The following is a 12,500-nucleotide window of genomic DNA, read 5'->3' on the forward strand; positions in this document are numbered from 1 at the left end:
GTCGCGGCACTTTGTTTTATATGAAAATGCAAACGAAAGTGTATACAAATATCTAACTTATGTAAACTTCAAATTATGTAATGTCAAAACATATTTAAACATATATCAAGTTTTACAGTTTGACTTTCACTTGAAAATTGCATTGCATTAACCTCTCCTTAACTTTGATCTACAGCATTTATTTCTGTTTAAAAAATAATTGTATAGTTTAAAAAAATTTTTAATCAATGTGCCAGCATGGCTGAGTGGATAGCGTGCAGAGCTTCTGAACAAAAAAGCTGTGCTCTGTGTAGTTTACAAATTATTTGAATTCTTTTATTTGGAATTAGTATGGTTTTATCAGCGTATTATGTCCAAACAAGAGCTTTAAATGGTATAATTTTTTTTGCCTCAGGTTTTTTTAATATTTAAAGAAATTTTTCTTTCTTTTTTATAATTTTCAAAACCTTTTTACTACCCGTAAGAGTGAATCTAAACACCTTTTTGGAGTCTTTATACATATTGTGTTATATAGACTCCAAAAAGTATATTACATATACTTTTTGGAGTCTATATAACACAATATTTCTATCAATTTTGCCAAAAAATACTAGAATTCCGACAAAGACGGAGCTTATAATTAAGAAAAATTGCCAATAATCAGAACAGATCATATTGTTAAGGTGATTGTCTAGTAAAAAATATGTAAAAAATCAAACTTTTGTTTTTTGTGTAGTTTAAAAAGAAATTTTTGCTCTTTCAGAAAATATATACTTTTACACATGTTTTTTAATTAGTACAGATAACTAGAACTCTTTGTCCAACAAATTGTATTTTTTATTTTTTTTTACTAGACAACCACCTTAAATTATAATGTTCATTTCACCTAAAAAATGTATTTAAAATCTTTATAAAATTGGGACAAGCGATTAAAAAAAGAAACTTCGTTCTGGGTTTTTTCGCTATAAGCATTTATATTTTATGATACGACAAAATTTATCACTTAAATTTTTTTCATCTTTCCATAATTCATTTAATAGAAATATTTCAACAAAATATCATACAGACGCTATAATATTTTAAAATTGCCTTAACTACACCAAGTGGTACGAGTCTGGCAACTTTTCTTATTTTAATTTTTTTGGATTTTTTAAAACGTGTCATGTGTCAGGATTAAAATACTTACGTTATTTTAGTTTTACATTTCAAGTTTTTTTACAACTAAGTTGAGTTCGTGCAAGGAAAATGAGTATATAACATCTATATCTATAGAACTATAAAGTTGTTTTGTTTTGCATTTTAAACTAAAAAAATTAAAAAAAACCAAGCTGATGAACTTGCCAGGAAGCGACCATATATTTTTTTAAAACAGTAAGGGGATTTAAAAGTATGTTTTTAATAAGAAGATAATTGAAAATTCTAATTTTATATTTAAAATAAACTATTTTATTAAATTTATTACTTTTAAAAATTATAATTTAAAATCATTTAATATTGATATATTAAGGAAATTTAGAGTTTTTCAGCTATTTTACCACTATTTTACTATTAAACATTCTAAACTGAGTGTGCAACAATGACAGAATTTAGATAACCATCAAAATAGTATTATACTCCATTATTTTTTGGCTTAACTTTAAAATTAGGGATCATCCATAAATTACGCAAAGCTAAATTTCACTAATAAACAAAAAAAAAAAGATTAAAAGTTTTCCCTCGCAAGGTCGTAAGTTAAATAAAAAATAAAAATTTCTCATTAAGTTTAATGAAAAATTAGTGTTGCATAATTCATGGAAAAATCCTTAGCGTTTTATAGTCTATAGTTTTTAATAGTCTAAGATCTTTTTAGTTCTGCCATTTGTATAGCGTTGCGTACAAAAGCGTCTTAAGCATATGTTGAGTTTGCAGGCAGCATATGGAACAATCGTATATAATAAATCTATTAAAATGAGAAATCTTTTAATAATTAGAAAACTTTTTTGCTATACTATTATTATTTTGTTATAAATATTGCTATAACTATTATAGATATATACTATAATAAAAATTTTGCTATAAATATTGCTATAAATACAGCAAGATAGAAAAATATTCAAAATTTATTATGCCAAAGGGAGGTCTTCAATCCCCAAAATGACACTGAGGACAGCGCACTAAACCACTGAGCTATCAATGATATGGGTTTAGGAGAAAACAAACCTAATTATAAATCTCTTATAAGCTCTAAGTATGCGGAAAAGGTGCACATGTTATTTTTTTTTGGTTCATAAAGCAATTTTTCAAAATGAATTATTTTACTTAAAAATATTGAAGTAAACAAAGAATAGGTATAGAAATGATTGGTGTGGAATAGATAAGTATAGAAAAGGTAGGTTTGGTAAAGTCCCATATTTTATAGGTCCGTAAAGCTAGGATTTTATATAAGGAAAAAATACAGAAAAGGTCGGTGTGGAATAGACTTACAAAGACCCGTATTTTTACGGGCTCGATCAGCTAGTTATTATTATAATGCTCGATGATCAAAAAACACAGACACGAATTATTACATAATTCCTGTTTGTTTTTTGTTTTGGTAATTTAATGCATTTTAAAAACAGACAGGAATTATTACATAATTTCTGTCTGTTTTTTGTTGGTATTTAAATATATTATAAATACATTATATATTTAAATTACTAAATATGTTTTAACTTTCAAGTAATTTAGTTTAGTTTTAGTTTTCATGTTTGAATATTTAACTGTTGGTTATTATTAATTTTTTTATTTCAACATATGAGATGATAAGCAAATCCTTAGAACAAGTTGAAAATTAAGAATATTGTTATCAACAAATCAAAGAATTTACTTACAGATTTAGAATTCTTTGGGATAATACTCTTTGGATTTGTTGGCTTTGCACTAATTGGTTCTTTTTCATGTTCTGTATATAAGTTAATTTTATGTTCAACATGCTTCACAACAAATTTTGCTGAATAAAAAAAAAGAAATTTTGACATATGTAAATATTAATGTAACCATTTTTTAAAGATTATCTGCAATTATTAGATTATTACTTGTAATAAAAAGTTATTCATTTAAAAGCCAAAACTATTTCTAAAAAAACAATGCTGATTAAGTGCTGATGTCAGCATTGTTTCTGAAAAAAAAAAAATTAAAAAAAAATAATGAGCCATTATCATTTGTCATTGCCTTACCATATTTGGTTTTGCTCTTGCATGGATTGGACAGTTTCCAATTTTGTCACTTCTTAAATATTTACAATCTTCGTTTCTTAATTTTGCCATCAGCTACAAGTTTAAAAAATAATAACCATTTAAAATAAAAATCAGTAAAATTTTATAAAAATATTTTTTAATCGAAAGTTTTAAAAAAATATTTTTTAACCGAAAGTAAAATTTTATAAAAATTTTTTTTTATCGAAAAGTTTATTTTTCCAAGTTTTTTAATATTTTTAATAAAAATGATTATTATTTTTTACATTTCTATCCAATTACGCTTCTTTTGAGGTCTATGTTGACATCTTTTGAGAAGTTGAATTACAATCAATGAATATTTTTGACTGAGGAGCCCTGCCTAACTGAGCTCTTTAAAGATTTTATGTGAGGGCAAGCAAAAAGGTCTACAGGACACTTATTTCAGGCGAAAAAAACTTAAACTTTATTGTCCCTGAGGACCCATAAGTCTAACATATCTAAAGTAACTCTTAATATTGGCTCAATTTTATATAATAACATAAACAAACAAACAAATAAAACAAAAATAATACTGTAGCTAAACATTGCAACTTAAATAAGTACAGATATGTATCATGAAGTAAAAGTTAAACAAGTATTGATGCATATCATGTTTTGAAGTATAAGTTAAACAAATAATGATGTTTATCATGATTTAAAACAGGCAACACAATCACCAAAATCTAACTCTGTACAACTTTAATGACAACTCCTGCACCATTTCATTTATCCATAGAACATAAAATTCAAGTAAGACATATTTAGAGTAAATTCAATTCAGAAGTTTATTCAGTAACCAACCAGGGCACTAATTAAATAAGACATTTTAATAAACTTGAGATTGACTAAAAAATAGAATTATACTATTAAATTGTATAACAGGAGGTCTGGGAATGAAAATTATATACATAAGTTTCTCTCCTGTAAAAATTAAAAATTATATTTTGACTTTTTGCAGGAGAGAAACTTATGTATATAATCTATAAAAAGAATATTTTTTTAACTTTTTTTATGGTAAGTGGTTACAAAACAAATTTCAGTTAGCGCAAGAGAATTATTATCGTTTCAAAAGAGTTTAAAACTTTGTACTATTGTGTCTTTTTCTTTTTGTTTAAAACAGTAGAAAAATCAAATTTCAATGCATTTTGCTTATTTATGAGAATGGCCAGCTGAGTTGCACATTCAACTCAAGCCGTACCATGGCGGAGTTTCACTTCAAAAGCAATAACTGCCATAAGCTTTTAAAAAACATTGTCATTCAAAAGCACAGGCTTTTTCAATCCAAAGAATGGTTGAAAAAGTCTGCTTATGAAGTCTTTGGTTTTATTGAAACTTTAAAACATTTCAAAGCAGTGGTTTTTTCATGTTTTAGAACAACGCTAAAGGAAAGCTTGTAAAGAGTGTTTCCATTCAAATATATAGAAATATCAACAACACTGCAATAATTACATTAAAATTAATATTATTATTTAAATAAATATTAGCAATATTACAAATTTTTACAAAATATTTGCCTACTTTAAATTCTTTTATTTTCAATAATATTCTTTGCTAATTCCAAAGATGTAAAGATTTTTTTGTTTCATTAATGGTTTAAATTTAAAAAGTTGGGGGAGCAAATAGAGTAATTAAAGTTATGAGAATTTTTTTTTGAATTTTCTTAAAAATTGTCTTTTGTAAAATAAGGTGACCATGTTGATACTGCATACTCTAAATGTGAGGTTTAAATTTTATAAAGTTTACTCCATATATTGAAATTTCTAGATATAAATGTATTTTTTAGAATACCAAGCATGGATCTATTATAATAGCATTAATATAGATTATACTCTGGAAATTGATTGTATCCTTCTTTTTCAAAGCAATTTCTTTTTTAAGTGATAAACACCAAGTAAATTAAAAAAAAAAGAAGAAGCATTAATTAACTTTTTTATTTTCTCTTTTAGAAACCTGAGTTATTTTTAACTAAATTTTTTTTTTTAATCTAAGAAAACTAATTAATAACTAAAACAGCACAAGAAAGTAGTGATATATATCTTAGTTTCCTTTTGATCTGCATATCATACAAGCCATGCTTATCAGCATTAACTGGATCTTGTAAAGAAAATATATCAAATCATGAGACATCTTTTTAACAGGTAATAACCTGAATAATATGGGATAAAAATCCCATATTATTCTTTTTCAATTATTTAAAAAAAAAAGAAGTCTTTAAAGATTTTAACCATTTCTATAATATAAAATTATCATTAACAAATGAGGATATCACTTAGTTGAAAATTGAAGAAAAATTTACTAACTTTGTCAACAGCTTATTTGATACAATTATTTTATGTATCAAATAAACTGTTAAGATTTCTGAAACAACTAAAACATTGTTTTAGTTGTTTCAGAAAACAGAATACTGTTAAAACATTCAGTATTTTGGCTTTGATTCAATATTTTGACTTTTTTTGATGATTTTTTTTAAATTTGTTAGTTGATATAGACATTTTTGCTTTCTTTAACAATGAAAAAAAATTAATTTAAAATGACAATAATGACAAACTCAAAATAATACCTTTTGCATATTTTGACTCTTGATTTTTAATTTTTTCTTTTTTTAATCGCCATTCTTGAAGAAGAGCTGATCTCGAGTTGCTAGAACGTTCATTTTTGTTAAAATTTTTGCTTTTGATAGCGCAGTCACTAATAGTATCTATAAACACATTTGTAATTGTTAGGCGAAGCCTATGTACATACAATAGACAGATAGTATCAACTAAATCAAAGAGTATAAAGTTTAAATATATATATATATTTATATATATATTTGCATATATATATATGCATATATATATTCATATATATATATATATGCATATATATATATATATATATATATATATATATATATATATATATATATATATATATATATATATATATATATATATATATATATATATATATATCTGTGTGTTTGTTAATAAAGAAGATCCTAATAAGTAAAAACCTTTATAAATGTTCATCCAAAAATTAGGAATATAGCAAAACCATGTAAATGTTTTTTTTTTTTTTACAGTTAAATATGGTGTATCATAAAAAAAGAAAAACCAACAGACCACCTAAAGGTAAAGTTAATGAAAATGAAATGCAAGCAGCTGTTAATGCAGTTTTTAATGGTGGTACACTCTATCGTGTATCTAAAGAGAGGGGAATCAATTTAATGACACTTAAGAGATACGCAAGGAAATGTCAATTAAATCCAAATACAGTCTGCAAACCTAACTTCATTACCATGCAAATCTTTACCATCGAAGAAATATCTTTACCAGACTATCTTTTAAGGGCTTCAAAACTTCACTATGGATTGTCAACCAAAACAACACGAAAACTTGCCTATGAATTTGCAATGACTCTTTCTAAGCGCATTCCAAAATTGTGGCTTTATGGTTTTATGTTACGTAGGAATGAGTTATCTTTAGGAAATCCATAAGCTACTAGTATGGCACGAGCAACTGCTTTTAATCATTATACAGTCGGAGAATTTTTCACTAATCTAAAAGATATTCGCCAGCAACACAAGTTTTAGCCACAAAACATATATAATATTGATGAGACATCGCAACTGTTCAAAAACCAGTTAAAGTAATTGCTGAAAAAGGAGATAAACAAGTTGGAAGGATAACTTTAGCAGAAAGAAGGACATTGATAACAGTTTGTTGTACAGTTAATGCAATAGGAAACTCAATCCCTCCATTTTTTCTTTTTCCAAGTGTTCATTTCAAAGGAGGTATGATAAATGGTAGTCCACCAGGATGTGTTGGGGTTGCAAACCCATCTGGTTGGATGAATGTTGCAACGTTTTTAGAGTGGATGAAGCATTTTATTCAAAATGTGAAATGTTCACCAGTTAATCTAGTGCTCTTACTTCTTGACAACCATGAGAGCCATGTTTCAATTGTGTGTTTAGATTTAGCTAAAAAAAATGGCATAACTATGCTGTTCTTTTTACCACATTGTATGGGCCACTGAAACATTATTAGCCTGTGATGATTATATAATCCAAGACCATATATGATATAGCTGCAGTTGTAAGGAAAGCTTATGCACAAGTTTTTACTTTGTCTAACGTTTCTGCAGGATTTGCTGTGACAGGAAATGAATCCTTTAATTCTAACATATTTTCTGATAATGAGTTTTAGGCTTCATATGTAACAGACCGTCCAGAACCTATTACTGCAAACCTATTTCCAGGTGTTGATCCAGGTTCTGCTATTGTTCATGCCCCAGCTTTTAATGAATCATTGATGTCAACTCTGTCATCAGGTTCAGTCATGTGTCATGTGGTGTATTGCCTATTCAGCCTATACCTGACCCTGGAAGTCAACTATGCAGTGTTTCTATTGATATCTCTTATTAAACAAGTCTATAAAAAATTAGGCCATTTCCGAAGCTGGATCAAGGAAGTCCATTAAAGGACGTAAGCATCAGCGTACCCAAATATTCACAAACACTCCTGTTCGAAATGAACTAAATAAGCTTCAGGAAATGAAAAAAAAGTCTCAGTCAAAAAAGAAAAAACAAGAAACGCAAAACAAGATCTTCATGACAAGGAAAAGAAAACTTGATCTTGAAAGTAATGAAAAAAAATAACGTTGAGTCTCAGTAAAAAATAACAATTTTTTCATTGATTTTTTCTACTTTTAAGATAAATTTATAGTAAAATTAATAATAACTTTATTGGTATTTATTAAAGACAGAGTTTTGACAACTTAAAAATAATTCTTTCACATTTATGGTGTAAATTTGATCTCAGATCAAGTATACATACATAGGATCAAGGGTGCATGTAGGTAGGATCAAGGGAGCATACTGGTATGCACCCATGATCCCAATTGAGCATTTTTAGTTTTTTGTCATTTTAAATCTACTTAAAATATTCTGATAAAAAAATGATTATTGATCTAAAATAAGGTATAAAATTTGCTACTATGTACTGTTACTTTAGTGATCAAAATGAAAACATGTATTCAGTAAATTGGCCTGATAGATTTTGAGGATCATGGGTGCATACTCTCCCCTTTTAACACCTTTACTATAGGTGTGTGTGTATATATATATATATATATATATATATATATATATATATATATATATATATATATATATATATATATATATAGGGCTTAATTTAACGGTCGGACATCAGACATTAATAGGCTAAAACCTCAGATTGTTTCGATTAATTTACAAAGTAATTGGACATTTTGACCAATGGGAAATAAATTCTACAAAATAAAGCTTGGACAGAAATAGCATGCGATTGAACGCTTTTCCTGACCACCCAAATGATTTTTTTTGTTTACAACTTGACCACTACTGTTTAGCTGTTTTTGATGATTTAAACGTTTTAGAAATGTGCTGAAAAAAGAAACGTTAAGCTAAACCAAAACTAGGGTAAAAAATTAAAAAAAAAGAATAAGCAAAACAATTCCTTACAAAAAAGAAAATAAATTAGCTTTAAAATAAAACTAAAAAAACTCAAAAACTACTTTTTGCTACATTTTTAATTGCATTTGAAAAAAATTAATCTTTAATGTTCTAACTATTAATTAAACTATAAATATCTTTAACCTTTTATTGATTGTATAATAAATAAACATTTTACTCAAATTATTAAAAAGTGAAATTAAATTATTGAAAAGAAAAAATATATAATATTTTTAAGTTGTGATAACATGTCTTTCAAAAAGTTGCAAAAAAAATTTTTTCATAAATAACCTAGACTTTTTAAAATCGTAATTTTTAATCATTTTATGCTTTAATTAGTAAGTCAAGTTAAAAAAAAATTAAAACTTTTAAACAATTTTTTGTAAAAATAGAAACAAAAAAAAATAAATAAATAAATCGCAATTAAATCATGGGAAGACTTAATTTAAATTATTCATAATTTAATGTAACTTAAAAAATAATCTTTCGAAAGATTTTCAGAAAAACATTTTCACAAGACAAAGCAGAAAAATAGTTTTAAAGTTTAAATTTATCATAAAAAATACATACCTAAAAAAAAAAAAAATTAAATATAACATCTATTTTACACATGCATTTATTTTAAACGATCATTATAATTAATTTTTGATTTTATTTTGAAGCCTTTGTGTAAAATAAAAACTTTAAAAAGACTAAAAATGATTACAAGTTATTTTTAATCTAACGATTTCTTTTATTGCACTTAACCCTTTCGCAACTGAGTTAAAACATCTATATGACTGCGCATAAAATAACGAATTTGGATCATGAACAATTGAAAGGGCATAAAATAAAAACTACTTGTCAAAATATAACGAATGAGACCTTGTTTTTTTTTGTTAGAGAATAGACTCTCATATTTTTTTTTTTTTAAAAAAAAGAATTAATTATGTGATCGAAAATATACTATATTGAATGAACAAAAGTATATAATTTCTTAATTTAATTTTAAAATATTAATAGATAAATTCATAAACATATAGTTTTAAATATTAAATAAGATAGGCATTTATAGTGGTAAAAACAAAAAAAAAATTAAACAAACTTGATAATTTAATCAAAAGATATTTAACTTTTTGTAAGGGCACTAACAAATTGGAAATTTCCTTAAAATATAATGTATACACATTTGGCTTGAGAAAACATTTCATGTATAAGTAAATATACATAATGTCTTTCTAGGAATAGTCCAAAACAGTATGATAAATTTGAAAACACTCATCAGGATGTAACCCAGGTTGTGATGGACAAAAATTACAAACAAAAACAGTTTTCAAGGGATGTCCTTTGGCACTCAGTTTCCCTTTTGCATAACAAACACGACATCTTCTGTGGCGCCTATCATTATTGCCTGCCTTGCCTGGTGGCAACATTGAAGGAAAATGTCTGCCAGTAAGTCTATCATAATCCTCTCCAACAACAAGACAAGGGTTGTGAGGGATCTCAGGGGGTTAGTAAAAATATCAGCCTTATGTTACTCAGCAAAAAATCCAAATATGAAATATAAATTTAAAGCACATTGAAGAATTAGACAAAAAGCTAATTTCTTGTACCATTTATAAGATTTTTGAAAAGCCTGAATTCCATGCTGGTCTACCCGGTCAACACCACCCATATGCATATTGTATGACTTGACCATTGATGGTTTGAGTATAATGTTACCATCTTTATTAGATTTTTCTGTTTCCACCATTACTGGATTGTGATATGTTGACAGCATGTAAACAACGTTTTGTTTGTTACCCAATTTGACTTTAGTTGCACGATATTTGCAGGCTAACATTTTATTGTCTTCGCTGCGAGTTTTGTAAAAAACAGCAGTCCCTTTTGCAAGTTGCTTATTTAATCTCTTTGCTGTAGTGTTTTCGGTTTGCGCAAATAGTTCCACAAATATGAGCCTTCTTGGACAAGAGGAAGCTGCAGAGAGAAGGGCTTGTATAGTAATTATCAGATAAAACTATATGATCTTTATTTAGAAATGGTTCCATCAGCTCTATTGGTATACATTGGCTTGAAGGCATTGTAGGATTTTTGTCATCATTATACATCCCAGTACCACAGTACACTAGGAATTCAAGTGTAATACCATCAGCTGTAGTCAACTCATATCCAAATCGTGCTCTTTTTGTCTTTATATATTGATGAAAATGCAATCTGCCCTTAAAAAGAACAAGGGATTCGTCAACACTCAAGTGTTGTCTTGAACTGTAAACTTTTCGACAACGCTCTCTGATAATATTGAGGAATGGTCTGACCTTATGCAATCGATCTTTACTTATTAGGATCATTAAAATTATGATTAGGATCATTATTGTTATTGAAAAGAAGAAATTTGAGGATAACCTTGAAATGGTCTCAAGACATTATTTTCGAAAAGATTGGTGTCCAATAAAGATCATCGGTGGACCAATACATGTTCATATTTGGTTTATGTACAATAACCATTAATATAATTAGACCAAAAAAGGTTTTCATTTCAACTACTGTAATAGCTTTCAAATTCTTAAGGTAAGAACTATTGGCCTTTTCAGGGTGTGTGCTCAAAAAATCTTTGCAGTATCAGTTACTTTCAGAAACAATATGTTCTAAAATAGGATTGGTTAAGTTAGTTTCAAAAAAGTCAAGAGTACTGTCTTCTCCTATTCTAACATTTAGACCTTCAGTGGAAAAGAATGGAAACGTGTCATTAGATTTTTTCTTATTATCAGCATCAACATGCTCCCATTCTAACTGTAATTCTGTTTGTTTAGGAACAACACGATCAATGAACTGTAGATGTGATCGACCACCACGAACATGAGGAAAGCTAACTCTAATTTGGCCTCAGTTAGATTGTAGATTACAACAAGCACCTCTATCTAGAGCAACACGATCAAAAGAATGTAAACCACTTACATTTCTACTTCCAACTCTGGTTCTCACACATTTCTGGGGCTGTGAAACGTTATAAGATAGTTGTTGAGTTTCATAACATTCTTTTTCACTATCAGATTCTATACTTATATCACTAGATGATTCCTCATAAATTCCTTCTTCAGTTTCAGATTCTATAATCAGGTCATTATCTGCTCTCTCCTCAGATAAAAAAATATCATTGCAGAAATTTTGATTTTTAAGAGTATATGTGATGGATGGTGAAGGTAAAACTAAATTTTGAACTTGTAAATCTTCAGACAAGAGTAGTAGTTCTTCATTTACATAATCTAAAATATTTTCAGAATCAATAGAGTTATCAAGATCAATATCAATATTGCTATCTACATCACAATCATCAAACAAAATATCAAGGATCCCATTCATATCACTATAACTTGTTCGCTTTTTAGCCATTTTTCAAAACTAATTTTTGACCGATCTATAAATGCAAATGACAAACGGTTTGAAGTATCAACTTTAAAAATAATTCCTATTTCAGATATATATTTAATGTTTTCTCAAACCCCTATAGATGTTCACAAAAATTTAAAACTATTAATGGACCACCAGGCGATTCACACATCATTTAGAAACAGATTTTATGCACCGTAGTGAGGGTCATGCGTCAGGAAAGGGTTAAATTGTTAAAACAGTTGTGAAATTGTAAAGAAAAAAAAATAAGCATAGTCACTTACAGCATAAAAATTAAAACCTATCTAAAAAAACATACAATATTAAATTGAAACTATTTTATTAAAAACAAATAACTGTGAAGAAATATTCTAAATAATAAGGAAAGAAACTAAAACTTCACTAGGCTCATGTTAAATAAACAGAATAACATGACAAAAATTTTGA

At 27.1% G+C, this 12,500-nt stretch overlaps 1 protein-coding gene across 1 annotated transcript in view; it reads right to left on the reverse strand.

Moving 5' to 3' along the window:
* The window catches only part of LOC100206968 (metacaspase-2), a 65,773-nt gene that overhangs the window by 34,767 nt on the left and 18,506 nt on the right, over positions 1 to 12,500 (reverse strand). The window contains exons 2-3 of the mRNA XM_065813325.1: positions 5,773 to 5,910; positions 2,829 to 2,947 (exon numbers count right to left, since the gene is read on the reverse strand). Of these exons, the coding sequence (XP_065669397.1) occupies positions 2,829 to 2,947; positions 5,773 to 5,910 (257 nt within the window). The remainder of the gene's footprint in view (positions 1 to 2,828; positions 2,948 to 5,772; positions 5,911 to 12,500) is intronic.

Source organism: Hydra vulgaris, chromosome 12 (assembly GCF_038396675.1).
Source record: "Hydra vulgaris chromosome 12, alternate assembly HydraT2T_AEP".
Classification (NCBI taxonomy): Eukaryota; Metazoa; Cnidaria; class Hydrozoa; order Anthoathecata; family Hydridae; genus Hydra; species Hydra vulgaris.